Below are 27,409 nucleotides of genomic sequence, written 5' to 3'. Positions count from 1 at the left end.
TCAGGGTTAGTTTGGCACCTGGGGTGAAAGAGGAGCAATTACGATAGAGGAAACTAAGTCTAGATTTAACTTTAGCCTAGAGCTTTGATATTTGCTGAGAGAAGTGCACCGTCTAGCCATACTCCCAAGTACTTGTATGAGGTGACTACCTCAAGCCCTAAACCCTCAGAGGTAGTAGTAACACCTGTGGGAAGAAGGGCATTCTTCTTCCCAAACCAGATTACCTTTGTTTTGGAGGTGTCCAGAACAAGGTTAAGGGTAGAGAAAGCTTGTTGGACACTAAGAAAGCTTTCTTTGTAGAGCATTTAACACAAACTCCGGGGGGGGGGGAGTCAAAATGAGTGCTTTTGAACAGTATTTTCAAAAAGCCCACAATATGAGCAGAAAAGATTACAGCCACTCTGATTTGTTGGGTTAATCTGGAGCCAAAAGCCTCCTTTCAAATGGACAGCTTTCCAATCTACATTTATCAATGGATTTTCTCTGGATTATCAGAGTTTGCGGTGTCTGTCTGAGACAGCGGGGGCTATTTCGTTTTTTTCTTGCACTCTCAAAACTGCAGATGTAAGAACACTTAATAAGTATCATTTTATGAAGAAAATGTTCCTTGAAAGCGGCTTCTTATGACGTGCTTATTTCAGCCATGTTACCTTGTTCATATAGGATATTTAAGTTCTCATGTCTTTAGACTGCATTCTACTTCAACCCTTAGGAGATACTCTACCAAGGCAATGATAACCTATGCGGTCGACCTATAATGAATAGCGCAGGATTCATAGAGCCCTTTCACCCTTCTGTTCTGTATGCACAATAGTTTTTGTCATGAGATACCTTTTCTGAAAAAGCTATAGTGGGCTGAGGACACCGCTGTGAGAGAGGGAGGGAAAATGACTAAGCCACAAGCACCTAAATGAACTCACTCCATCTCTGTTCTGAGTGCGACCTTGCACGGAGTCAGGAGAGTGCACTTGGCATCATTCCACCCTCACCCAGCCCCAAGTAAAACCAATACAGCTACCTCCACTAGATCTTTGATTGCACTTCTAAAAGCTAATAAATGTTCACAATATTACAATAATGTAATATCTGGAAAAATCACAGCTCATTGCTTCTCCTCCCCGCAGCTATACGTCTGCCTTATGAACTCGTTGGCTAAGTAAAACTCGGTTATAACTATGATCGTGTTAAGCAGTTTGTACAGTCTGTACCTGGAATACAGTGGCTTGCAAAAGTATTCACCCCCCTTGGCATTTTTCCTATTTTGTTGCCTTACGACCTGGAATTAAAATTAATATTTTGGGGGGAGGTTTGTATTATTTGATTTACACAACATGTCTACCACTTTGAAGATGCATAATATGTTTTATTGTGAAAGAAACAACAAATTAGAAAACTTGAGCGTGCATAATTATTCACCCCCTCAAAGTCAATACTTTGTAGAGCCACCTTTTGTAACAATTACAGCTGCAAGTCTCTTGGGGTATGTCTCTATAAGATGTCTCCACCCCCCTCAGAGGAGCCATTTTGAAGGACCCTCTTTACTCTGTACTTATTCTACTTCTTCTCCCCTCTTGTTCACCACAGACAGCACAGCCAGCATATATGTGACCCGGAGGGGCTTTAGCCGGATGACCCAGGATGTCTACATCCTTCCCATTGAGATCAACGACAACGGCAACCCTCCCATGAGCAGCACCAACACGCTGACCATTCGAGTGTGCAGCTGTGACAGTAAGGACACCATCCTGTCCTGCAACGTGGAGCCTTACATCCTGCCTGCAGGCCTCAGCACCGGAGCTCTCATCGCCATACTCGCCTGTATCGTCATTCTCCTGGGTGAGCATCAGCGCCAAAGAAAACATCAACTTGCATTCAATCTGTTGTTGATCTAATATTTAACTCATGTTTGATATTTTATACCATCTTGAGTGGTGCTTATCCTTAATGTTTTCAGAATAATTTTAAGTATTTATGGGCAGATGCTTGACAGAGTATTAATAGTGTGCGTTTTGATTATGTACACAGGCTCAATTGATTATTTAACTTGCAATTAACACTGTTTAAACATGTTGACAGATTCATACCACCTGTAATTCAACATACTGTATATTTTTGCACTTCTAATCCAAATTATGTGCAGCTCTGATTTATTTTCCACATCTGTCAAAGCGTGGCTAATTAGGGAATTTGATATGCTGAAGGTATTTAAGAGCTGTAAGAGCTAGAGGTTCTAGCTGTAAGAGCTAGAGGTTCTGCATGATTGGCTGATTTGATATGTTTCTCATGGCAGCAATCGTGGTGATGTTTGTGGCACTGCGTCGTCAGAAGAAGGAGCCACTCATCGTCTTCGAGGAGGAAGACATCCGTGAGAACATCATCACCTATGATGATGAAGGCGGTGGAGAGGAGGACACAGAGGCCTTCGACATTGCTACACTACAGAACCCTGACGGTGCCAACGGCTTCCTACCCCGTAAGGACATCAAGCCTGAGCTCCAGTACCCAATGAGGCCTGGCGGGCACCCCGTGGCCAACACTGTAGACGTGGATGATTTCATCAAGACCCGCATTAACGACGCGGACAGCGACCCCACGGCCCCTCCCTATGACTCCATCCAGATCTATGGCTATGAGGGCCGGGGCTCCATCGCTGGATCCCTCAGCTCCCTGGAATCGGTGACCACAGATTCAGACCTAGACTACGACTACCTCCAAAGCTGGGGCCCGCGCTTCAAGAAGCTGGCCGACCTTTACGGCACCAAAGACTCCGCCGATGACAACTCTTAACGTTCACCCATTTCCCCAACCATCTCCTTGCGCCCTTTCTCCAGCCCTCCACTGACTGTGTGGTGCTTGAAGTTTACTATAAGTATACCACAAGCATTTTTATTTATAGTAAACTTTGTTATTTGTACGTTTAAAGTATACTTGCAGTATACTAGATACCTGTTGGGGATGTTTGGTAAGGAAGGACAGATGGTATTGAGGATTTGGAGACAAGAGCGAGAAAGAAAGAAAGAAAGAAAGATAAAAAACTGAAAAACTAAACAAAAACAAAAAAATCACCTCTGTGGGATGTACTGGTGTGTATGAAAAATGAAGACATGCTTAATGTTTGTGGTGAGAGATCAAATAAAACTTGGTATTTCACTTTTTTAGTAATTTTGTAGGTTACTACGGTTTGGGGTTGGAATGTGGGTCACAGAGAGACATGTAATTGTTGATACTGTGAATGAGCTCACAAAGGAGAAGAGAAAATTGTTGCCTTATATCAATGAAAAACCTATGAGAAAACAGTAACAGAAAACCTGAGACTGGTCGCTCCTGTAGCACCTCCCTCTTCCTGAGGAAGATGGATTCAACGAAAACAGAGACAGTGTTTTTTTCACAAATCCAGAGAAAAATCCCCCCTTTCAGCCCAATCTCACCAATGATCAATCACAAGGAAAGACCTGTGAGCTCAAAAATCGCCTTAAGTAATGGACTTTCTTGCATCACAGTGCATTTTTTGCAACTTGAAAAGTATATCCTAAAGCAAGCTGAAGTCCATATAACGTATGTACAGTACAATGTGCAAATATGTCTCTTGAGGATCAAACTTGCGCCTATTGGTTCTTGTAAATCTTTTTTATTTTTGAATTATGTTATGATTACTATGATTTTTTTTGTTCTCTTAATTTTTTTAAATATTCTTTGTTTGGCGTATGTTTTTCTCCCTCGTTGAGAAAATAGCAATCTGTCCTGTTGTAGTGAATAATGCCTCATTTCTATGTCGAATTTATGGTACCTATTTGTAAAATGTTCTTATTTTAGTACACATGCAAATATCAGTATTTCAACATGTAAGAAAATGTTACAGCATCACCCTTATATTTTATGAACATTGTACTGTTGCTTTATTATGTGCTTCTATCTAAGAAGCGAAAAACTTTGAAATAAATGCTTTTTATAAAATGATTGACGTTAATAAATCTGTATGAGCAAAAGAGCAATCTGTTCTTTCCCTAGAGGTGATCTAGGTTATGATATTGAACAGTGTCTACTCGATGATGCTGGGAGGACTTAGAGCAATAAAGGAGGTCAATATACAGTAGCAAACTGTGACACAGAACAACCAGTGACACCATGAACATGCACACACATTCACACACACCACACACACTGCCCACACACACACTGCACATCCTTTACAGAGCTTTTCACTGGTATGGACCCAGCAGTCAGTGTTCACATTGACCATTTCCTGAGATGAACGTATCTCTCCCAGGGTTGCTCTAGTGCGAACTTATTCAACCTCTCCAAGGGATGCTTCCCAGCTAAAGGTCAATGTGCACTTTAACACAAAAAAAAAGCCAGACCTGGATGGACCCCACTTTGAGACATTTTGACAGCAACATTCTAACAGTCTAATAAGTACATTTCATATACAGTGCCTTCAGAAAGTATTCACACCCCTTGACTTTTTCCACATTTTGTTGTGTTACAGTCTAAATTTAAACTGTATTACATTTAGATTACTTGTCACTGGCCTACACACGATACCCCATAATGTCAAAGTGGAATTATGTTTTTTGAAATGTTTACAAATGGATTAAAAATGAAAAAGCTGAAATGTCTTGAGTCAATAAGTATTCAACCCCTTTGTTATGGCAAGCCTAAATAATTTTAGGATTAAAAAAAATTTTTTAAATCACATAATGAGTGATGGACGCACTCTGTGTGCAATAGTGTTTAACATGTTTTTTTTAATGACTACCTCATATCTGTACTGCACACATACAAGTATATGTAAGGTCCCTCAGTTGAGCAGTGAATTTCAAACACAGGTCCAACCACAAAGACCAAGGAGGTTTTCCAATGCCTCGCAAAGAAGGGTGTCTATCGGTAGAAAAAAACAGACACTGAATATCCCTTTGAGCATGGTGAAGTTATTCATTACACTTTGGGTGGTGTATCAATACACCAGGTCACTAAAAGGTTTAATGGTAGCGATAGGTCAAACTAAGGTTGGATCAACAACATTGTAGTTACTCCACAATAATAATCGAATTGACAGAGTGAAAAGAAGGAAGCCTATACAGAATAAAAAATATTCCAAAACAGGCATCCTGTTTACAAGTAACGAAAATAAAACTGCAAAAAATGGGGCAAAGAAATTAACTTCATGTCCTGAATACAACATGTTATGTTTGGGGCAAATCCAGCACAACACATCACTGAGTACAACTCTTCATATTTTCAAGCATGGGTGTGGCTGCATCATGTTATGGGTATGCTTGTCAACGGCAAGGATGAGTTTTTTATGATAAAAATAAAAGGAATAGAGCTAAGCAAAGGCGAAAACCTGGTTCTGTCAGCTTTCCAACAGAAACTGGGAGACAAATTAACCTTTCAGCAGGACATTGATATTCTCTCAACCAGCTTCATGAGGTAGTCACCTGGAATGCTTTTCAAATAACAGGTGTGCCTTGTCAAAAGTTAATTTATGGAATTTCTTTCCTTGTCAATGCATTTGAGCCAATCAGTTGTGTTGTGACAAGATAGGGGTGGTATACAGAAGATAACCCTATTTGGTAAAAAACCAAGTCCATATTATGGCAAGAACAGCTCAAATAAGGAAAGATACATGACAGTCCATCATTACTTTAAGACATGAAGGTTAGTCAATCCTGTCAAGAACTTTGAAAACATTTAAAGAGCGGTCACAAAAACCATTAAGCGCTATGATGAAACTGGCTCTCATGAGGACCGCCACAGGAAAGGAAGACTCAGAGTTACCTTTGCTGCAGAGGATAAGTTAGATTTACCAGCCCAAATAAATGCTTCAAAGAGTTCAAATAACAGACACATCTCAACATCAACTGTACAGAGGAGACTGTGTGAATCAGGCCTTCATGGTCGAATTGCTGCAAATAAACCGAGCAATGGAAATTATACCGGTGGAAAAGTTTCCTTTGGTCTGTTGAATCCAAATGTGAGATATTTGGTTCCAACCGCCGTGTCGTTGTGAGACGCAGAGTAGGTGAACGGATGATCTCTGCATGTGTGGTTCCCACCGTGAAGCATGGAGGAGGAGGTATGATGGTGGGGGGGTGCATTGCTGGTGATACTGTCTGTGATTTATTTAGAATTCAAGGAACACTTAGCCAGCAGGGTTATCACAGCATTCTGCAGCAATACTCCATCCCATGTGGGTTGTTCTTATTGGCACTATCATTTATTTTTCAATGGGACGATGACCCAAAACACACCTGCAGGCTGTGTAAGGGCTATTTGACCAAGAAGGAGAGTGATGGAGTGCTGCATCAGATGACCTGGCCTCCACAATCAACTGACCTCAACCCAATTGAGATGGTTTTGATTTGTTTAACACTTTTTGGTTTACTACCTGATTCCATGTGTTATTTCATAGTGTTGATGTCTACAATGTATGAAATAGTAAAAATAAAGAAAAACCTTTGAATGAGTAGGTGTGTCCAAACGTTTGACTGGTACTGTGTGTGTCTTGAATAGATTTATTTAGGAAAGGTCAAGGACGGAGGGGGCATGACTTTAAAAATGGCAGAGGTACTTCCATTTTAAATTCATATGCAGTCAAAATGACTGCCTCTGCATATGTAGTGTTAGAAAACAATGGCAAAGAGAGGGAATAAAATGTTACTTCCCTCCACCTGAATGAGGCTTACAACTAATTTCCCCTGGGAGTTAACTGGAGGTAAACAGAAACTCAACCTCCTCTAAAACCCCCGACCCCTCCCCTATGTGAGTCTCATTCTCCTACTCCTCCCCTACCTGAGTCTGGCAGGAGCCTGGGAATCAGCCTCTGATGGAGAGGCAACACACTGAGAAACACTCAGTTACTCTAACAGGGACCTTGTTAAAGTGAGTGAGAAAAGTGAGCCTTTTGACCTTGGAATTACTGTAGTTTTAAACTCTAAGGTGTGTACTTCAATATCATGATTGTTTGGGATAAGCATATATATATTACCCCAGTGTTATCATTGCCATTTGGCTTTGCATTATAATCTTAAAGCTACAATCAAATCAAATCAAATGTATTTATATAGCCCTTCGTACATCAGCTGATATCTCAAAGTGCTGTAAAACCCCAAACAGCAAGCAATGCAGGCGTAGAAGCACAGTGGCTAGGAAATCTCCCTAGAAAGGCCAAAACCTAGGAAGAAACCTAGAGAGGAACCAGGCTATGAGGGGTGGCCAGTCAGTCCTCTTCTGGCTATGCCGGGTGGAGATTATAAAGAACATGGCCAAGATGTTCAAATGTTCATAAATGACCAGCATGGTCAAATAATAATAATCACAGGCAGAACAGTTAAAACTGGAGCAGCAGCACGGCCAGGTAGTCCTGAGGCATGGTCCTCCGAAAGAGAGAAAGAGAGAATTAGAGAGAGAGAGAGCATACTTCAATTCACACAGGACACCGGATAGGACAGGAGAAGTACTCCGGATATAACAAACTGACCCTAGCCTGACAATATGTAACCTGAGTTATATATCTGTCATTCTCTTTGACGACAGGTTTAAGAAGCTGTAGATTTGTTCTATGTGCACTATTTCTATGCTTTCGTTTTTGTGCGTTTTACTTTTGCTTTCGTACACCAGCTTAAAATACAATATTTATGGTTATGGAAAATATATTTCACAGCGGTTTAAATGGTACAATGATTCTCTACACAATGACTGCTTGTTTTGTCACATAAACTGAATTCAGGCAAACCATTGGCAGAGAGATATCTGCATATTGCAACTTTAAGTGTGCAAGATTACCTTTGACCAATTTCCTTTTTAGAGCAAAAACAAGGCCAGCATATCAAGCTGTATCAAGAATGAAGACAGCAGCAGAACAAATTTAATCAGGGTGTTATTGCTTTTTTCATGTTTGCTTTAAACCTTAACCACAGTCATCTTGTCAGAGTGGATGATAACATGAGAGTAATCTCAAATGTACAAGCGGCATGAGACAGCATCCCTGGTTAACTGATCGGCAATATCTTCAATGATATTACAATTTGTGTACTTCTGGCCCTCGGATGAATGTCAATCACTTTCTTGTGTTTATTATCCTTATGATGTGTTAGCCTTTCACGAAATAGATTGATTAACCCTTGTTCTTTAAAATGCAGATGACAGTGTGTCCTCAGTGTTTCAGGACGTCAACCCTGTTTAAATCCGAAGAGTAACGTCCCATATCTGTTCAGGATGCAATGCTGTTGGACCTGAGAAATAACATGTTTAGAAGAAAGACTACAGGTCAGCATGCTGTGCCAAGGTTACCTGACATTACAACTACTGTTAAGCATAATATGTACGTATATGTCTGGATAAATATAGATATCACCATGGGGCCCATAAGCTTCCTTTGATGTATGAGAGAGGTGTATGGATCAGGTGTCAGAGTGTATGGATGTGAGGAGGGCAGAGTAGGCAGCTGGTCTTACTCACCGTTACCTGTGACAGGTCTGTGGGTGGCCCTGCCAACAGTCTGCCACCTCTCCCATCTCTCTATGCTGAGGAGAGCCCCTAGCCGAACTCTCTTTCCATTAGCCAAGCCACTGAGGTGATTATCCTGCAACCTCAAGGCCCCGGAGGGCCTCTCTAATTCCTCTCTCAGGGATTGGGCGGCAGGCTTTGACCTCCCTCACTCCTCCACAAGCCAGAGAGGGAGGAGATGATGCACTCCAGCAGGCTGCAGGGTTGTCTCTTATCTCTGGAATCCATAAAAAAAAGTGTCAGATTCTTCCTCAGGAACCATGAATCAATAGTTCCTTTCTGACACTGGTGCTGCAGACATTAAGTGTTGGTCCCAAACACCACCTGAGGCTGGAGGAATGGGAGAGAAAGGGAGTTTGGAAATTAGCCATCTCTGACACATTCAATTATCGTGTTTTGTGGCTACACTTGTTGTTTGTGGGGTGTGCGTGCGTGCCTCTGCGTGTGTAAATTCTCAATTGAAAGCAGTGGAGGTGAATGTGAAAACACCCCCTCTTTGTCAGTACAGTATGTCATTGTATGTTTGAAACATCCAAATGTGTGTCAAGAACCCCGGAGTTTGGGGAATTAGAGACAACTTCTAACTCTGTACTGCAGGGGTCAGGGGACAGCCCTCTGTGCAGTCCCATACTTGACCTTTTATATCCAGTCATATGTGGGAGATTGTAGACAAGAGGGCGAGGGACTCCTTGTTTTGCAGACTACAAATGCAACCCGTTTGTCTCATCTTTATAGTTGTCCCTGGCCGCAGATCAGAGTAATAAATTATGCACAACCAACATGACAGCAACATGAAATCTGACCAAGGCAAATGACTCAGTCTGTGTGTAATTGCTCACAGATAATTATGCATTGTACCGTAGCTGAGTAACCTCAGACTTGGAACATAACACTGACTGTCAGCTGATTGTTTTTTTGTTGTCTCTCTTTATAAAAATGTTCTCTGTGTTGATTTGGTGTTCCATGCCATTACATGGTGCCACAATCACATGTTTTTTTTGTGTCTGAAACCCCTCGGTACATTCAGCGGAATACTTTTCAACATAATACCTCGCAGTTAGAGGGGAGGGGGACATGGCTGCCGACTAGTGCAGCAAATGACTTTAACTTTAAGCAACCACAACAGACTAGAGAATGGAAGCTGGCAAATATTTGACAAAAGTGTATAAATATGACATGAGATTCTCAATTGGTTTTGCTCAATTCCTCTTGTCCTCTTCTACTTTTGAAAAAGGTTGAAGGTAATCGACGAGAGGAGGCGAAGGAGAGGAAATGTGGAAACCAACGCTCTTGTATGAAATTATTCTCTCCTTCTCCACATCAGGCACATTTACAAAATATATCTGTAAAGTGGTTCAAAGAAATGTAGCTGGTTGTGCCAGATTTTAAATATAAAATGGAAGTAGAGTATCGTTTTTAAATGTGTGCATGGTTTTCTCTCTCTCCTACATATGGTAACCATTTATCTATTTCTGGGTCTTGTAGGAGACCACAATGGAGGAGTCGAGGAGAGGAAGGTTGTGGCTAGCATTTTAGCTATCTCTAACCCTTTTCCTAATTCTCCTAACCTGATATGTTAATTCTCCTAACCCTTTTCCTAATTCTCCTAACCTGATACGTTAATTCTCCTAACCTGATACGTTAATTCTCCTAACCTGATACGTTAATTCTCCTAACCAGATACGTTAATTCTCCTAGCCTAATACCCAAATTCTCCTAACCTTCTGCTTCAGTTCTCCTAACATGCTACGCAAAGCCACTTCTACCTTTAATTGTACACCATATAACTAAAACTTTTAACCAATTGAGAATTTCCCAAAGATATTAAAGCCCACATGCAGTCTTTTTAATTGTATTTTTTCAATCATCAATGTTTGCATAATAAATCACTGTGTGTGATCATTTCATGAAAGTAACTAAAACTATTTATGATCATTTCTTTCCTCCAGCCTCCCTTTGCCATTGAAATGCTCAGACTGATGGTGTGGGCATGTTGATACAAATGTTAATATATTTACGTGCACAGCCTAGATTGGCAGACAGGATCCTCTAAGGTCGAGACTCCAGAGAATCTACCCCGCTTATCCTTTAAAGTAGGAGGATACATATGCAAAAAAAAAAGATGACTGTTCATTGGTCATAATACTCATTTCAGATTGTGATGTCATGCTGTGGGCCAAAAAATTCCAGCCCACTTGAAAAGGCAGAAATTCCAGGCATTTTCTTTTTTCTCTAAAGAAAAGCTTTTACACTAAAATGGCATTATCATAATTTTCACAATGTCAGAGTGTCATTTTGACCTCAAAGTGTGGAAATGTCATAAATAATCAGGATATCACGTTTTTGACTGCCCTGACCCTTTAAAAAGGCCAGTCCTTCAACCCTCTCTGTTGAATAAAATTACATTCAAACTTACACTACCGGTTGTCTGTGTGCGGTTGGTCCTTCAGTGGCTCGAAATGTGAGACAAAATATCTTCAGGGAAGTATTATTTATCTGACTTTTTAGAGCGCCGATAACGTTTAAATTTCTAGCACCAGGTGCATGCGCAAAACCATGTGAACACCTGCAATGCTTTGGATTAGTATGCATGCATCGCGTGCATGCACTTCCGTCTTGGGCACGTGCCTTAGGTCATGAGCAAACATCTTGATTGCCACACACAGAGACCTGTGTTTTGAAGTCAGTTTAATAATAATAATTTTGACCCACTGACAGACAATTGGCAAAGTAGGTTCAAATATTTTATTGAACATTCGTTTCAGACAAGGGACGTTTAGGTTAAGGTGTGTAGCTATGCTTAATGCTTAGCACACCAACCACATTATTGTATTTTGGTACACCAGAAATACATTAATTTCCAATGTACGGCTGGATTTATCGAACGTATGCGTTAAACTGTATACGTAGATGGCTTGACAGAAATGATAGCAGAAGGGAAATGTTGAACTTTTGTTGCCTACATATCCAGATGATGTTGCTTACTATTTTGCGCAGTGACGCTGTCAAAGCTTTAATACAATTTATTCACCACACCGAATGCACTGCAACGCAATACTGCAAGGCAAACGCAGTGTTTCATTGGAGAGGAATGTAATTCTGGTGTACCAAAATGCAATGACTGTCGGTGTGATCGAAGCATTAGGCCTACAGTGCTGTTGTTAGCTTCCAACTATGCTAGTCCTCTTTTGCATGTGACATGTCATACTGTATGAATGCGGTTGTCACATTGAGGATAACAGTTTTTGACAAATGTAGCATTTAGCTAAGACTAACCCTATCCCTTTTCTTAACCTCAACAACATTCTCCTAACCTGCTACTTTAATTATCCTAATCTGCTGCATTAATAACTCCTTACCTGCGGGGTTAGTTCTCCCGACCTGCTACATAAAGTCGCATCTGTCCGTAGCTGGGTTATGCTACTGTATAGCTAAAATGTTCCAGTTGTCTACAAACAATCAGTATCACTGTAGGAAGATCAATTGCTTATTTAAATTTTCTTACCAACAATTGCATCCTCCAACCAAAATAGTTAAGTAATGTCCCTTATGCCACTTGTTAAACAATTGTCAAACAAATGAACTCAATGAATACCTTTTTGCAAGAGATGATCTAATTACCACAATTTCAGCTTCTAAACATGCAGATTGACTTTAAAGTATGCCATCACTTTTCTGGTCTACAACAGCTGACGTGAATGTGTCGGTCTTCACCTCAAAATGTCGAACTTTGTTGTGTACTGCAGGAAATGTGGGAGAAAAAATAAATAAAAGCTGGACATGCCTGGTGATTTATGGGATGTCAGAGGAAACTAGCAATAGCTTAGCTTCCATAATTCACACCAGGATCCTAACAAAGTTTCAGGGTCATATTACTTTTCTGATCCAGGCCCTTCCCCCAAATAGGAAATGGGAATAAATCCATATTTTGCTTCAGCAGTTTGTCTCCTTTCCCAGTTTCATACCAAACACCTGGGACTCTTGAAAGAGCAGATAGTGTTCATGCTGGCATTGCTGCCTTAATCCTACTGACTTTTTATAAAATACAAACTATTCAAAGTACATTTCAGTCATTTAGCAGCCACTAATATCCAGAGCAACTTACAGGACTAATTAGGGTTACATGCCTTGTCCAAGGGCGCATTGATATGTTTTTCACCTAGTCAGCTGAGGGATTTGAACAAGCGACCTTTGCAGTTACTGGCCTAACGTTCTTAACCACTAGGCTACCAGATGCCCTAATTAAATATTCAGAATAAATGTGTTAACTGTTGTGCTATTTTCAGTTACCTACCTAGCTTAGGTTTTAAGGTAAACATGGGGTCAAACTATGCACTGCATAAAGTTATTGATTATCTCCACTTGTTTCCATCACAGTTATTGATTACTGCCCCGTGGGCCTTTACAATACATGGATATTGGTATTACTAAAAAAGAACACTTGGGGCATCAGAAAGTTGGAAAAGTAGTTCTTGATATTGTTATTTTGTCCAGTTTGTCTTGCAATGTGTTGGAGAGTTTCTCTGACATATTGTAAGTACTTTCTGCTCAGCTCCATGTAAGCATGCACATTTGGAACTAGCAGGTATGGCCATTATATGTGGCAGCAAGTGACAAGGGAGCATGTAAGTAGGCCAACCTAATACCTAGTATCTAAGATTAGTAAAAAATAAAAAAGCTTCAGACAATTATTTTAGTACCTACACAGGAGAGTCCGTAAGAAAACAATTAGGATTCTTTTGCCACTTTGATTAACATTTTACTTATTTTTTTTGTCTCTCAGGCTTAACTCACTAGAGCTATAGCTAATTAAAACATATATATTTTCAACTCTTAATAAGTAGGTTCACTGTGCATGCAGATGTGTTCCATATGTCTGATTTCACTAGATTTGGGTGTATTAGCTAATAAGACATTGTTCTAAGTTTATGCGTTGGACTAGTAACCGAAAGGTTGCAAGTTCAAATCCCCGAGCTGACAGGGTACAAATCTGTCATTCTGCCCCTGAACAGGCAGTAAACCCACTGTTCCTAGGCAGTCATTGAAAATAAGAATTTGTTCTTAACTGACTTGCCTAGTTAAATAAAGGTAAAATAAAAAAATATGATGCAGGTGTACACAACAAGATGTTTTGGCGTTAACTCTAGAGTTTCATTACACTCTGTATCTCATTAAAAAATTAATATAACTTTGTGATTAATTCCTCATGGTAGACCCAACATACTGTACCTTTTTGCTTAACAGTGCCTTACAGTAGACTACCTGTCTATAGAAAAGTAATGCCATTACGGCAATAGAAAAAAAACATACTCTAACGTAATAGGGAATTACGTTTGTAAATCTGCTCTGAAATGTGAGATAATTTAAATTGTACCTTGGCATTGGTGAGTATTTGTTTCTGATTAGCTTGAAGGGCATTCTAGAGCGTGCATTATTTCCCAAAAACGAGCTGCTTTTGAAAGCAAAAGTCAAATTGAAAACATTATTGGCATTGTTAAATTAGATTTTCATAATGGCATGCTAGGACTGATGGTTTGATCAGCTAAACTATCAAGTCTGTTTGTTTGGTTACCATAGCACCTACTGTAGCTATCTAGTAAACTTGCTAGCTAGCTACTTCAGTGGATGTTCAATTACAGTGTTTTCAACAGTGTGTTCAATTACAGCCATGGTATAAAAGGTATAATCAACTCGGGGCCATATGAATTCTCTGGAAAACAATGCAACGCGTTGTGGAACACACCTTCACATCGTTCATTATTTCCCATAGAACGCATAGCCCCTCATTGATTATCTCTTATTATACAACAGGTGGGTCTAATCCTAAATGCTGATTTTTTTAAAATCTCGCGTCTTGTGACGGCCGGCCGCCCAACAACCTGCCCGCTCGACTCTATCCCCTCCTCTCTTCTCCAGACCATTTCCGGAGACCTTCTCCCTTACCTCACCTCGCTCATCAACTTATCCCTGACCGCTGGCTACGTCCCTTCCGTCTTCAAGAGAGCGAGAGTTGCACCCCTTCTGAAAAAACCTACACTCGATCCCTCCGATGTCAACAACTACAGACCAGTATCCCTTCTTTCTTTTCTCTCCAAAACTCTTGAACGTGCCGTCCTTGGTCAGCTCTCCCGCTATCTCTCTCAGAATGACCTTCTTGATCCAAATCAGTCAGGTTTCAAGACTAGTCATTCAACTGAGACTGCTCTTCTCTGTATCACGGAGGCGCTCCGCACCGCTAAAGCTAACTCTCTCTCCTCTACTCTCATCCTTCTAGACCTATCGGCTGCCTTCGATACTGTGAACCATCAGATCCTCCTCTCCACCCTCTCCGAGTTGGGCATCTCCGGCGCGGCCCACGCTTGGATTGCGTCCTACCTGACAGGTCGCTCCTACCAGGTGGCGTGGCGAGAATCTGTCTCCTCACCACGCGCTCTCACCACTGGTGTCCCCCAGGGCTCTGTTCTAGGCCCTCTCCTATTCTCGCTATACACCAAGTCACTTGGCTCTGTCATAACCTCACATGGTCTCTCCTATCATTGCTATGCAGACGACACACAATTAATCTTCTCCTTTCCCCCTTCTGATGACCAGGTGGCGAATCGCATCTCTGCATGTCTGGCAGACATATCAGTGTGGATGACGGATCACCACCTCAAGCTGAACTTCGGCAAGACGGAGCTGCTCTTCCTCCCGGGGAAGGACTGCCCGTTCCATGATCTCGCCATCACGGTTGACAACTCCATTGTGTCCTCCTCCCAGAGCGCTAAGAACCTTGGCGTGATCCTGGACAACACCCTGTCGTTCTCAACTAACATCAAGGCGGTGGCCCGTTCCTGTAGGTTCATGCTCTACAACATCCGCAGAGTACGACCCTGCCTCACACAGGAAGCGGCGCAGGTCCTAATCCAGGCACTTGTCCTCCCGTCTGGATTACTGCAACTCGCTGTTGGCTGGGCTCCCTGCCTGTGCCATTAAACCCCTACAACTCATCCAGAACGCCGCAGCCCGTCTAGTGTTCAACCTTCCCAAGTTCTCTCACGTCACCCCGCTCCTCCGCTCTCTCCACTGGCTTCCAGTTGAAGCTCGCATCCGCTACAAGACCATGGTGCTTGCCTACGGAGCTGTGAGGGGAACGGCACCTCAGTACCTCCAGGCTCTGATCAGGCCCTACACCCAAATAAGGGCACTGCGTTCATCCACCTCTGGCCTGCTCGCCTCCCTACCACTGAGGAAGTACAGTTCCCGCTCAGCTCAGTCAAAACTGTTCGCTGCTCTGGCTCCCCAATGGTGGAACAAACTCCCTCACGACGCCAGGACAGCGGAGTCAATCACCACCTTCCGGAGACACCTGAAACCCCACCTCTTTAAGGAATACCTAGGATAGGATAAAGTCATCCTTCTCACCCCCCTTAAAATATTTAGATGCACTATTGTAAAGTGACTGTTCCACTGGATGTCATAAGGTGAATGCACCAATTTGTAAGTCACTCTGGATAAGAGCGTCTGCTAAATGACTTACTCTACAAGTTACCACCAGCTAAATCTATGTTGTTAAAATGACTATTTACTCTGTTCCAACTCACTGCGCAATCCACTGTCTCATCAGCCCAACCAGCTAATTTATAAACTTGATCTGCACTATAAAAGCATCTAGACATGATCTCAGATTTCTTTTAGACTAGCATTTCGTTTTTCAACAGCGGAGATTTGTGTAAACCTGCCTGAACGTTTCTCAGCCAGTCGAAATCATGAATCAGCGGGCATCATTTTTATGGATAAATACAAAAAAAATGTCCATTGAAAAAAGGTTAAACTAAATGAAGGTGTTATGCAGGGGAATGAGGACCCAAAAGCGACTTGGCGAAAACAGAGTCTTTATTCCAGTAAAGGAAATATGCAATACTCCTAGACAAATCGGAGCGGTAAACAAAGCATAAAAAACAATTCCACTCGTAATGACGAGGACAGACTGGAGACTCGACCATAAACTGTAGGTTGCCTCGGGAAGGCACTGACCGTAGCAGACTCAGACACCTGCTCACCACGCAGCATCTGAGGGAAACACGACACGACAGGGCGAGACAAAGACACAGCACGGTGAACAATATACAAGGATCCGACAGGACAGAAACGGAAAACAAGGGGAGAAATAGGGACTCTAATCAGAGGAAAAGATAGGGAACAGGTGTGGAACGACTAAATGATTGATTAGGGGAATAGGAACAGCTGGGAGCAGGAACGGAACGATAGAGAGAAGAGAGAGAGGGAGGGAGAGAGAAAAAAGGGAACGAACCTAAAAAGACCAGCAGGGGGAAAACGAACAGAAGGGAAAGCAAAATGACAAGACAATATAAGACAAAACATGACAGTACCCCCCCCACTCACCGAGCGCCTCCTGGCGCACTCGAGGAGGAATCCTGGCGGCAACAGAGGAAATCATCAATCAGCGAACGGTCCAGCACGTCCCGAGACGGAACCCAACTCCTCTCCTCAGGACCGTAACCCTCCCAATCCACTAAGTATTGGTGACCCCGTCCCCGAGAACGCATGTCCATGATCCTACGTACCTTGTAAATAGGTGCGCTCTCGACAAGGACGGGAGGGGGAGGGAAGACGAACGGGGTGCGAAGAAAGGGCTTGACACAGGAGACATGGAAGACAGGATGGACGCGACGAAGATGTCGCGGAAGAAGCAGTCGCACAGCGACAGGATTGACGACCTGGGAGACACGGAACGGACCAATGAACCGCGGAGTCAACTTACGAGAAGCTGTCGTAAGAGGAAGGTTGCGAGTGGAAAGCCACACTCTCTGGCCGCAACAATACCTAGGACTCTTAATCCTACGTTTATTGGCGGCTCTCACAGTCTGTGCCCTGTAACGGCAAAGTGCAGACCTCACCCTCCTCCAGGTGCGCTCACAACGTTGGACAAACGCTTGAGCGGAGGGAACGCTGGACTCGGCAAGCTGGGATGAGAACAGAGGAGGCTGGTAACCCAGACTACTCTGAAACGGAGATAACCCGGTAGCAGACGAAGGAAGCGAGTTGTGAGTGTATTCTGCCCAGGGGAGCTGTTCTGCCCAAGACGCAGGGTTTCTGAAAGAAAGGCTGCGTAGTATGCGACCAATCGTCTGATTGGCCCTCTCTGCTTGACCGTTAGACTGGGGATGAAACCCGGAAGAGAGACTGACGGACGCACCAATCAAACGACAGAACTCCCTCCAAAACTGTGACGTGAATTGCGGGCCTCTGTCTGAAACGGCGTCTAACGGGAGGCCATGAATTCTGAACACATTCTCGATGATGATTTGTGCCGTCTCCTTAGCGGAAGGAAGTTTAGCGAGGGGAATGAAATGTGCCGCCTTAGAGAACCTATCGACAACCGTAAGAATCACAGTCTTCCCCGCAGACAAAGGCAGACCGGTAATGAAGTCTAGGGCGATGTGAGACCATGGTCGAGAAGGAATGGGAAGCGGTCTGAGACGACCGGCAGGAGGAGAGTTACCTGACTTAGTCTGCGCGCAGTCCGAACAAGCAGCCACGAAACGGCACGTGTCACGCTCCTGAGTAGGCCACCAAAAGCGCTGGCGAATAGAAGCAAGAGTACCTCGAACGCCGGGATGACCAGCTAACTTGGCAGAGTGAGCCCACTGAAGAACAGCCAGACGAGTAGAAACAGGAACGAAAAGAAGGTTACTAGGACAAGCGCGCGGCGACGCAGTGTGCGTGAGTGCTTGCTTAACCTGTCTTTCAATTCCCCAGACTGTCAACCCGACAACACGCCCATAAGGAAGAATCCCCTCGGGATCAGTAGAAGCCACAGAAGAACTAAAAAGACGGGATAAGGCATGAGGCTTGGTGTTCTTACTACCCGGACGGTAAGAAATCACAAACTCGAAACGAGCGAAAAACAACGCCCAACGAGCTTGACGAGCATTAAGTCGTTTGGCAGAACGGATGTACTCAAGGTTCTTATGGTCTGTCCAAACGACAAAAGGAACGGTCGCCCCCTCCAACCACTGTCGCCATTCGCCTAGGGCTAAGCGGATGGCGAGCAGTTCGCGGTTACCCACATCATAGTTGCGTTCAGATGGCGACAGGCGATGAGAAAAATAAGCGCAAGGATGAACCTTATCGTCAGACTGGAAGCGCTGGGATAGAATGGCTCCCACGCCTACCTCTGAAGCGTCAACCTCGACAATGAATTGTCTAGTGACGTCAGGAGTAACGAGGATAGGAGCGGGCGTAAAACGTTCTTTTAGAAGATCAAAAGCTCCCTGGGCGGAACCGGACCACTTAAAACACGTCTTGACAGAAGTAAGAGCTGTGAGAGGGGCAGCAACTTGACCGAAATTACGAATGAAACGCCGATAGAAATTAGCGAAACCTAGAAAGCGCTGCAACTCGACACGTGACCTTGGAACGGGCCACTCACTGACAGCTTGGACCTTAGCGGAATCCATCTGAATGCCTTCAGCGGAAATAACAGAACCGAGAAAAGTAACGGAGGAGACATGAAAAGAGCACTTCTCAGCCTTCACGTAGAGACAATTCTCTAAAAGGCGCTGGAGTACACGTCGAACGTGCTGAACATGAATCTCGAGTGACGGTGAAAAAATCAGGATATCGTCAAGGTAGACAAAAACAAAGATGTTCAGCATGTCTCTCAGAACATCATTAACTAATGCCTGAAAAACAGCTGGCGCATTGGCGAGACCAAACGGCAGAACCCGGTACTCAAAATGCCCTAACGGAGTGTTAAACGCCGTTTTCCACTCGTCCCCCTCTCTGATGCGCACGAGATGGTAAGCGTTACGAAGGTCCAACTTAGTAAAGCACCTGGCTCCCTGCAGAATCTCGAAGGCTGATGACATAAGGGGAAGCGGATAACGATTCTTAACCGTTATGTCATTCAGCCCTCGATAATCCGCAGGGGCGCAAAGTACCGTCCTTCTTCTTAACAAAAAAAACCCCCGCCCCGGCCGGAGAGGAAGAAGGCACAACGGTACCGGCGTCAAGAGACACAGACAAATAATCCTCGAGAGCCTTACGTTCGGGAGCCGACAGAGAGTATAGTCTACCCCGAGGAGGAGTGGTCCCCGGAAGGAGATCGATACTACAATCATACGACCGGTGAGGAGGAAGGGAGTTGGCTCGGGACCGACTGAAGACCGTGCGCAGATCATGATATTCCTCCGGCACTCCTGTCAAATCGCCAGGTTCCTCCTGAGAAGTGGGGACAGAAGAAACGGGAGGGATAGCAGACATTAAACACTTCACATGACAAGAAACGTTCCAGGATAGGATAGAATTACTAGACCAATTAATAGAAGGATTATGACATACTAGCCAGGGATGACCCAAAACAACAGGTGTAAAAGGTGAACGAAAAATCAAAAAAGAAATAGTTTCACTATGGTTACCAGATACTGTGAGGGTTAAAGGTAGTGTCTCATATCTGATACTGGGAAGATGACTACCATCTAAGGCGAACATGGGCGTAGGCTTGTCTAACTGTCTGAAAGGAATGTCATGTTTCCGAGCCCATGCTTCGTCCATAAAACAACCCTCAGCCCCAGAGTCTATCAAGGCACTGCATGTAGCACCCGAACCGGTCCAGCGTAGATGGACCGACATAGTAGTACAGGATCTAGATGGAGAGACCTGAGTAGTAGCGCTCACCAGTAGCCCTCCGCTTACTGATGAGCTCTGGCTTTACTGGACATGAATTGACAAAATGTCCAGCAAGTCCGCAATAGAGGCACAGGCGGTTGGTGATCCTCCGTTCCCTCTCCTTAGTCGAGATGCGAATACCTCCCAGCTGCATGGGCTCAGTCTCTGAGCCAGAGGAGGGAGATGGTTGCGATGCGGAGCAGGGAAACACCGTTAACGCGAGCTCTCTTCCACGAGCTTGGTGACGAAGATCTACCCGTCGTTCTATGCGGATGGCGAGAGCAATCAAAGAGTCCACACTGGTAGGAACCTCCCGGGAGAGAATCTCATCTTTAACCACTGCGTGGAGTCCCTCCAGAAAACGAGCGAGCAGCGCCGGCTCGTTCCAGTCACTAGAGGCAGCAAGAGTGCGAAACTCTATAGAGTAATCCGTTATGGATCGATCACCTTGGCATAGGGAAGCCAGGGCCCTAGAAGCCTCCCTACCAAAAACTGAACGGTCAAAAACCCGAATCATCTCCTCTTTAAAGTTCTGGTAATTGTTAGAACAATCAGCCCTTGCCTCCCAGATAGCTGTGCCCCACTCTCGAGCCCGGCCAGTAAGGAGTGATATGACGTAAGCAACCCGAGCTCTCTCTCTAGAGTATGTGTTGGGTTGGAGAGAGAACACAATATCACACTGGGTGAGAAAGGAGCGGCACTCCGTGGGCTGCCCGGAGTAACAAGGTGGGTTATTAACCCTAGGTTCCGGAGGCTCGGCAGACCAGGAAGTAACAGGTGGCACGAGACGAAGACTCTGGAACTGTCCAGAGAGGTCGGAAACCTGAGCGGCCAGGTTCTCCACGGCATGACGAGCAGCAGACAATTCCTGCTCGTGTCTGCCGAGCATGGCTCCTTGGATCTCGACGGCAGTGTTACGAGCGTCTGTAGTCGCTGGGTCCATTCTTTGGTCGGATCCTTCTGTTATGCAGGTGAATGAGGACCCAAAAGCGACTTGGCGAAAACAGAGTCTTTATTCCAGTAAAGGAAATATGCAATACTCCTAGACAAATCGGAGCGGTAAACAAAGCATAAAAAACAATTCCACTCGTAATGACGAGGACAGACTGGAGACTCGACCATAAACTGTAGGTTGCCTCGGGAAGGCACTGACCGTAGCAGACTCAGACACCTGCTCACCACGCAGCATCTGAGGGAAACACGACACGACAGGGCGAGACAAAGACACAGCACGGTGAACAATATACAAGGATCCGACAGGACAGAAACGGAAAACAAGGGGAGAAATAGGGACTCTAATCAGAGGAAAAGATAGGGAACAGGTGTGGAACGACTAAATGATTGATTAGGGGAATAGGAACAGCTGGGAGCAGGAACGGAACGATAGAGAGAAGAGAGAGAGGGAGGGAGAGAGAAAAAAGGGAACGAACCTAAAAAGACCAGCAGGGGGAAAACGAACAGAAGGGAAAGCAAAATGACAAGACAATATAAGACAAAACATGACAGAAGGGCAGTTAGTTTGCACTCTTTCCAGCTTCTGTTTGAAGTGATTTTGTTACTGTACTGTAGCTGTGTTGTTGGCTAGCGCCTCTGAACAACAGTATCCTGACGAGTGAGCACATTTTCTATGAGGTGAAATTGTGCCTCATTAGCTCATTGGTATCGATGTATCCAAATAAATGTCACTATAAAACAGTTTATACAAATGCAAATGTAGCTACATTGCTGTTATTCTAGCTGCAATGTTTGACGTGACTGTAAATTAGCCGTAGTTGGCCAGCTAGCCATCAAGGAAAAATAACGTTGCCAGCCAATGTGGCAATGGAACATTTCAACAACAAAAAAAGACAGGGCCGTGTCCATAGTGTCATGTTTTGTCATTTATTATCTTGTCTTGTCCCTGTGCTTCCCATTCTATTCGTTTCCCTCTGCTGGTCTTATTAGGTTCTTTCCCTCTTTCTATCCCTCTCTCTCCCCCTCCCTCTCTCACTCTCTCGCTCTCTCTTCTCTCTATCGTTCCGTTCCTGCTCCCAGCTGTTCCTATTCCCCTAATCAATCATTTAGTCTTCCCACACCTGTTCCCGATCCTTTCCCCTGATTAGAGTCCCTATTTCTTCCTTTGTGTTCCGTTCCTGTCCTGTCGGTTCCTTGTCTAGAATTCACCGTGCTGTGTTTGTGTATCGCCCTGTCGTGTCGTGTTTTCCTCAGATGCTGCGTGGTGAGCAGGTGTCTGAGTCTGTCTGGTTCAAGTGCCTTCCCGAGGCAACCTGCTGTTCACCTGCTGTTCAAGATCGAGTCTCCAGTTTGTCCTCGTCATTTCGAGTGAAAGTTGTGTTTTTTTGTTTGTATTTACTTTACTGGATTAAAGACTCTGTTTTCGCCAAGTCGCTTTTGGGTCCTCTTTCACCTGCATGACAGAAGGAACCGACCAAGGAATGGACCCAGCGACTTCAGACGCTCATTACACTGCCGTCGAGATCCAAGGAGCCATGCTCGGCAGACACGAGCAGGAATTGTCTGCTGCTCGCCATGCCGTGGAGAACCTGGCCGCTCAGGTTTCCGACCTCTCTGGACAGTTCCAGAGTCTACGTCTCGTGCCACCTGTTACTTCCTGGCCTGCCGAGCCTCCAGAACCTAGGGTTAATAACCCACCTTGCTACTCCGGGCAGCCCACTGAGTGCCGCTCCTTTCTCACGCAGTGTGAGATTGTGTTCTCTCTCCAACCCAACACATACTCTAGAGAGAGAGCTCGGGTTGCTTACGTCATTTCACTCCTTACTGGCCGGGCTCGAGAATGGGGCACAGCTATCTGGGAGGCAAGGGCTGATTGCTCTAACAAGTTCCAGAACTTTAAAGAGGAGATGATTCGGGTTTTTGACCGTTCAGTTTTTGGTAGGGAGGCTTCTAGGGCCCTGGCTTCCTTATGCCAAGGTGAACGGTCCATAACGGATTATTCTATTGAGTTTCGCACTCTTGCTGCCTCTAGTGAGTGGAACGAGCCGGCGCTGCTCGCTCGTTTTCTGGAGGGACTCCACGCAGTGGTTAAGGATGAGATTCTCTCCCGGGAGGTTCCTTCAGATGTGGACTCTTTGATTGCTCTCGCCATCCGCATAGAACGACGGGTAGATCTTCGTCACCGGGCTCGTGGAAGAGAGCTCGCATCAACGGTGTTTCCCTGCTCCGCATCGCAACCATCTCCCTCCTCTGGCTCAGGGTCTGAGCCCATGGAGCTGGGAGGGATTCGCATCTCGACTAAGGAGAGGGAACGGAGGATCACCAACCGCCTGTGCCTCTATTGCGGAGTTGCTGGACATTTTGTTAATTCATGTCCAGTAAAAGCCAGAGCTCATCTGTAAGCGGAGGGCTACAGGTGAGCGCAACTACTCAAGTCTCTCCATCAAAATCCTGTACTACTTTGTCGGTCCATCTACGCTGGACCGGTTCGGGTGCTACATGTAGTGCCTTGATAGACTCTGGGGCTGAGGGTTGTTTCATGGACGAAGCATGGGTTCGGAAACATGACATTCCTTTCAGAGAGTTAGAGAAGCCTACGCCCATGTTCGCCTTAGATGGTAGTCATCTTCCCAGTATCAGATTTGAGACACTACCTTTAACCCTCACAGTATCTGGTAACCACAGTGAGACTATTTCTTTTTTGATTTTTCGTTCACCGTTTACACCTGTTGTTTTGGGTCATCCCTGGCTAGTATGTCATAATCCTTCTATTAATTGGTCTAGTAATTCTATCCTATCCTGGAACGTTTCTTGTCATGTGAAGTGTTTAATGTCTGCCATCCCTCCCGTTTCTTCTGTCCCTACTTCTCAGGAGGAACCTGGCGATTTGACAGGAGTGCCGGAGGAATATCATGATCTGCGCACGGTCTTCAGTCGGTCCCGAGCCAACTCCCTTCCTCCTCACCGGTCGTATGATTGTAGTATTGATCTCCTTCCGGGGACCACTCCTCCTCGGGTAGACTATACTCTCTGTCGGCTCCCGAACGTAAGGCTCTCGAGGATTATTTGTCTGTGTCTCTTGACGCCGGTACCATAGTGCCTTCTTCCTCTCCGGCCGGGGCGGGGTTCTTTTTTGTTAAGAAGAAGGACGGTACTCTGCGCCCCTGCGTGGATTATCAAGGGCTGAATGACATAACGGTTAAGAATCGTTATCCGCTTCCCCTTATGTCATCAGCCTTCGAGATTCTGCAGGGAGCCAGGTGCTTTACTAAGTTGGACCTTCGTAACGCTTACCATCTCGTGCGCATCAGAGAGGGGGACGAGTGGAAAACGGCGTTTAACACTCCGTTAGGGCATTTTGAGTACCGGGTTCTGCCGTTTGGTCTCGCCAATGCGCCAGCTGTTTTTCAGGCATTAGTTAATGATGTTCTGAGAGACATGCTGAACATCTTTGTTTTTGTCTATCTTGACGATATCCTGATTTTTTCTCCGTCACTCGAGATTCATGTTCAGCACGTTCGACGTGTTCTACAGCGCCTTTTAGAGAATTGTCTCTACGTAAAGTCTGAGAAGTGCTCTTTTCATGTCTCCTCCGTTACTTTTCTCGGTTCCGTTATTTCCGCTGAAGGCATTCAGATGGATTCCGCTAAGGTCCAAGCTGTCAGTGATTGGCCCGTTCCAAGGTCACGTGTCGAGTTGCAGCGCTTTTTAGGTTTCGCTAATTTCTATCGGCGTTTCATTCGTAATTTCGGTCAAGTTGCTGCCCCTCTCACAGCTCTTACTTCTGTCAAGACGTGTTTTAAGTGGTCCGGTTCCGCCCAGGGAGCTTTTGATCTTCTAAAAGAACGTTTTACGTCCGCTCCTATCCTCGTTACTCCTGACGTCACTAGACAATTCATTGTCGAGGTTGACGCTTCAGAGGTAGGCGTGGGAGCCATTCTATCCCAGCGCTTCCAGTCTGACGATAAGGTTCATCCTTGCGCTTATTTTTCTCATCGCCTGTCGCCATCTGAGCGCAACTATGATGTGGGTAACCGTGAACTGCTCGCCATCCGCTTAGCCCTAGGCGAATGGCGACAGTGGTTGGAGGGGGCGACCGTTCCTTTTGTCGTTTGGACAGACCATAAGAACCTTGAGTACATCCGTTCTGCCAAACGACTTAATGCCCGTCAAGCTCGTTGGGCGTTGTTTTTCGCTCGTTTCGAGTTTGTGATTTCTTACCGTCCGGGTAGCAAGAACACCAAGCCTGATGCCTTATCCCGTCTGTTTAGTTCTTCTGTGGCTTCTACTGATCCCGAGGGGATTCTTCCTTATGGGCGTGTTGTCGGGTTAACAGTCTGGGGAATTGAAAGACAGGTTAAGCAAGCACTCACGCACACTGCGTCGCCGCGCGCTTGTCCTAGTAACCTCCTTTTCGTTCCTGTTTCCACTCGTCTGGCTGTTCTTCAGTGGGCTCACTCTGCCAAGTTAGCTGGTCATCCCGGTGTTCGAGGCACTCTTGCGTCTATTCGCCAGCGCTTTTGGTGGCCGACTCAGGAGCGTGACACGCGCCGTTTCGTGGCTGCTTGTTCGGACTGCGCGCAGACTAAGTCGGGTAACTCTCCTCCTGCCGGTCGTCTCAGACCGCTCCCCATTCCTTCTCGACCATGGTCTCACATCACCCTAGACTTCATTACCGGTCTGCCTTTGTCTGCGGGGAAGACTGTGATTCTTACGGTTGTCGATAGGTTCTCTAAGGCGGCACATTTCATTCCCCTCGCTAAACTTCCTTCCGCTAAGGAGACGGCACAAATCATTATCGAGAATGTATTCAGAATTCATGGCCTCCCGTTAGACGCCGTTTCAGACAGAGGCCCGCAATTCACGTCACAGTTTTGGAGGGAGTTCTGTCGTTTGATTGGTGCGTCCGTCAGTCTCTCTTCCGGGTTTCATCCCCAGTCTAACGGTCAAGCAGAGAGGGCCAATCAGACGATTGGTCGCATACTACGCAGCCTTTCTTTCAGAAACCCTGCGTCTTGGGCAGAACAGCTCCCCTGGGCAGAATACGCTCACAATCGCTTCCTTCGTCTGCTACCGGGTTATCTCCGTTTCAGAGTAGTCTGGGTTACCAGCCTCCTCTGTTCTCATCCCAGCTTGCCGAGTCCAGCGTTCCCTCCGCTCAAGCGTTTGTCCAACGTTGTGAGCGCACCTGGAGGAGGGTGAGGTCTGCACTTTGCCGTTACAGGGCACAGACTGTGAGAGCCGCCAATAAACGCAGGATTAAGAGTCCAAGGTATTGTTGCGGCCAGAGAGTGTGGCTTTCCACTCGCAACCTTCCTCTTACGACAGCTTCTCGTAAGTTGACTCCGCGGTTCATTGGTCCGTTCCGTGTCTCCCAGGTCGTCAATCCTGTCGCTGTGCGACTGCTTCTTCCGCGACATCTTCGTCGCGTCCATCCTGTCTTCCATGTCTCCTGTGTCAAGCCCTTTCTTCGCACCCCCGTTCGTCTTCCCTCCCCCTCCCGTCCTTGTCGAGAGCGCACCTATTTACAAGGTACATAAGATCATGGACATGCGTTCTCGGGACGGGGTCACCAATACTTAGTGGATTGGGAGGGTTACGGTCCTGAGGAGAGGAGTTGGGTTCCGTCTCGGGACGTGCTGGACCGTTCACTCATTGATGATTTCCTCCGTTGCCGCCAGGATTCCTCCTCGAGTGCGCCAGGAGGCGCTCGGTGAGTGGGGGGTACTGTCATGTTTTGTCATTTATTATCTTGTCTTGTCCCTGTGCTTCCCATTCTATTCGTTTCCCTCTGCTGGTCTTATTAGGTTCTTTCCCTCTTTCTATCCCTCTCTCTCCCCCTCCCTCTCTCACTCTCTCGCTCTCTCTTCTCTCTATCGTTCCGTTCCTGCTCCCAGCTGTTCCTATTCCCCTAATCAATCATTTAGTCTTCCCACACCTGTTCCCGATCCTTTCCCCTGATTAGAGTCCCTATTTCTTCCTTTGTGTTCCGTTCCTGTCCTGTCGGTTCCTTGTCTAGAATTCACCGTGCTGTGTTTGTGTATCGCCCTGTCGTGTCGTGTTTTCCTCAGATGCTGCGTGGTGAGCAGGTGTCTGAGTCTGTCTGGTTCAAGTGCCTTCCCGAGGCAACCTGCTGTTCACCTGCTGTTCAAGATCGAGTCTCCAGTTTGTCCTCGTCATTTCGAGTGAAAGTTGTGTTTTTTTGTTTGTATTTACTTTACTGGATTAAAGACTCTGTTTTCGCCAAGTCGCTTTTGGGTCCTCTTTCACCTGC

The 27,409-nt window shown here is 45.3% G+C and overlaps 1 protein-coding gene across 1 annotated transcript in view; it reads left to right on the top strand.

The window, feature by feature from the left end:
* cdh11 (cadherin 11, type 2, OB-cadherin (osteoblast)) overlaps nucleotides 1-3,957 on the top strand; it is a 77,169-nt gene extending 73,212 nt beyond the window's left edge. The window contains exons 11-12 of the mRNA XM_046349662.1: nucleotides 1,585-1,836; nucleotides 2,291-3,957. Of these exons, the coding sequence (XP_046205618.1) occupies nucleotides 1,585-1,836; nucleotides 2,291-2,787 (749 nt within the window). The 3' untranslated portion in view covers nucleotides 2,788-3,957. The remainder of the gene's footprint in view (nucleotides 1-1,584; nucleotides 1,837-2,290) is intronic.
* Nucleotides 3,958-27,409: the final 23,452 nt, after the last annotated feature.

The sequence above is a fragment of the Oncorhynchus gorbuscha genome, linkage group LG05 (genome assembly GCF_021184085.1).
Source record: "Oncorhynchus gorbuscha isolate QuinsamMale2020 ecotype Even-year linkage group LG05, OgorEven_v1.0, whole genome shotgun sequence".
NCBI lineage: Eukaryota > Metazoa > Chordata > Actinopteri > Salmoniformes > Salmonidae > Oncorhynchus > Oncorhynchus gorbuscha.
The sequence above is the reverse complement of the archived record's forward strand: the minus strand, read 5'-3'. Positions and strand labels throughout refer to the sequence as shown.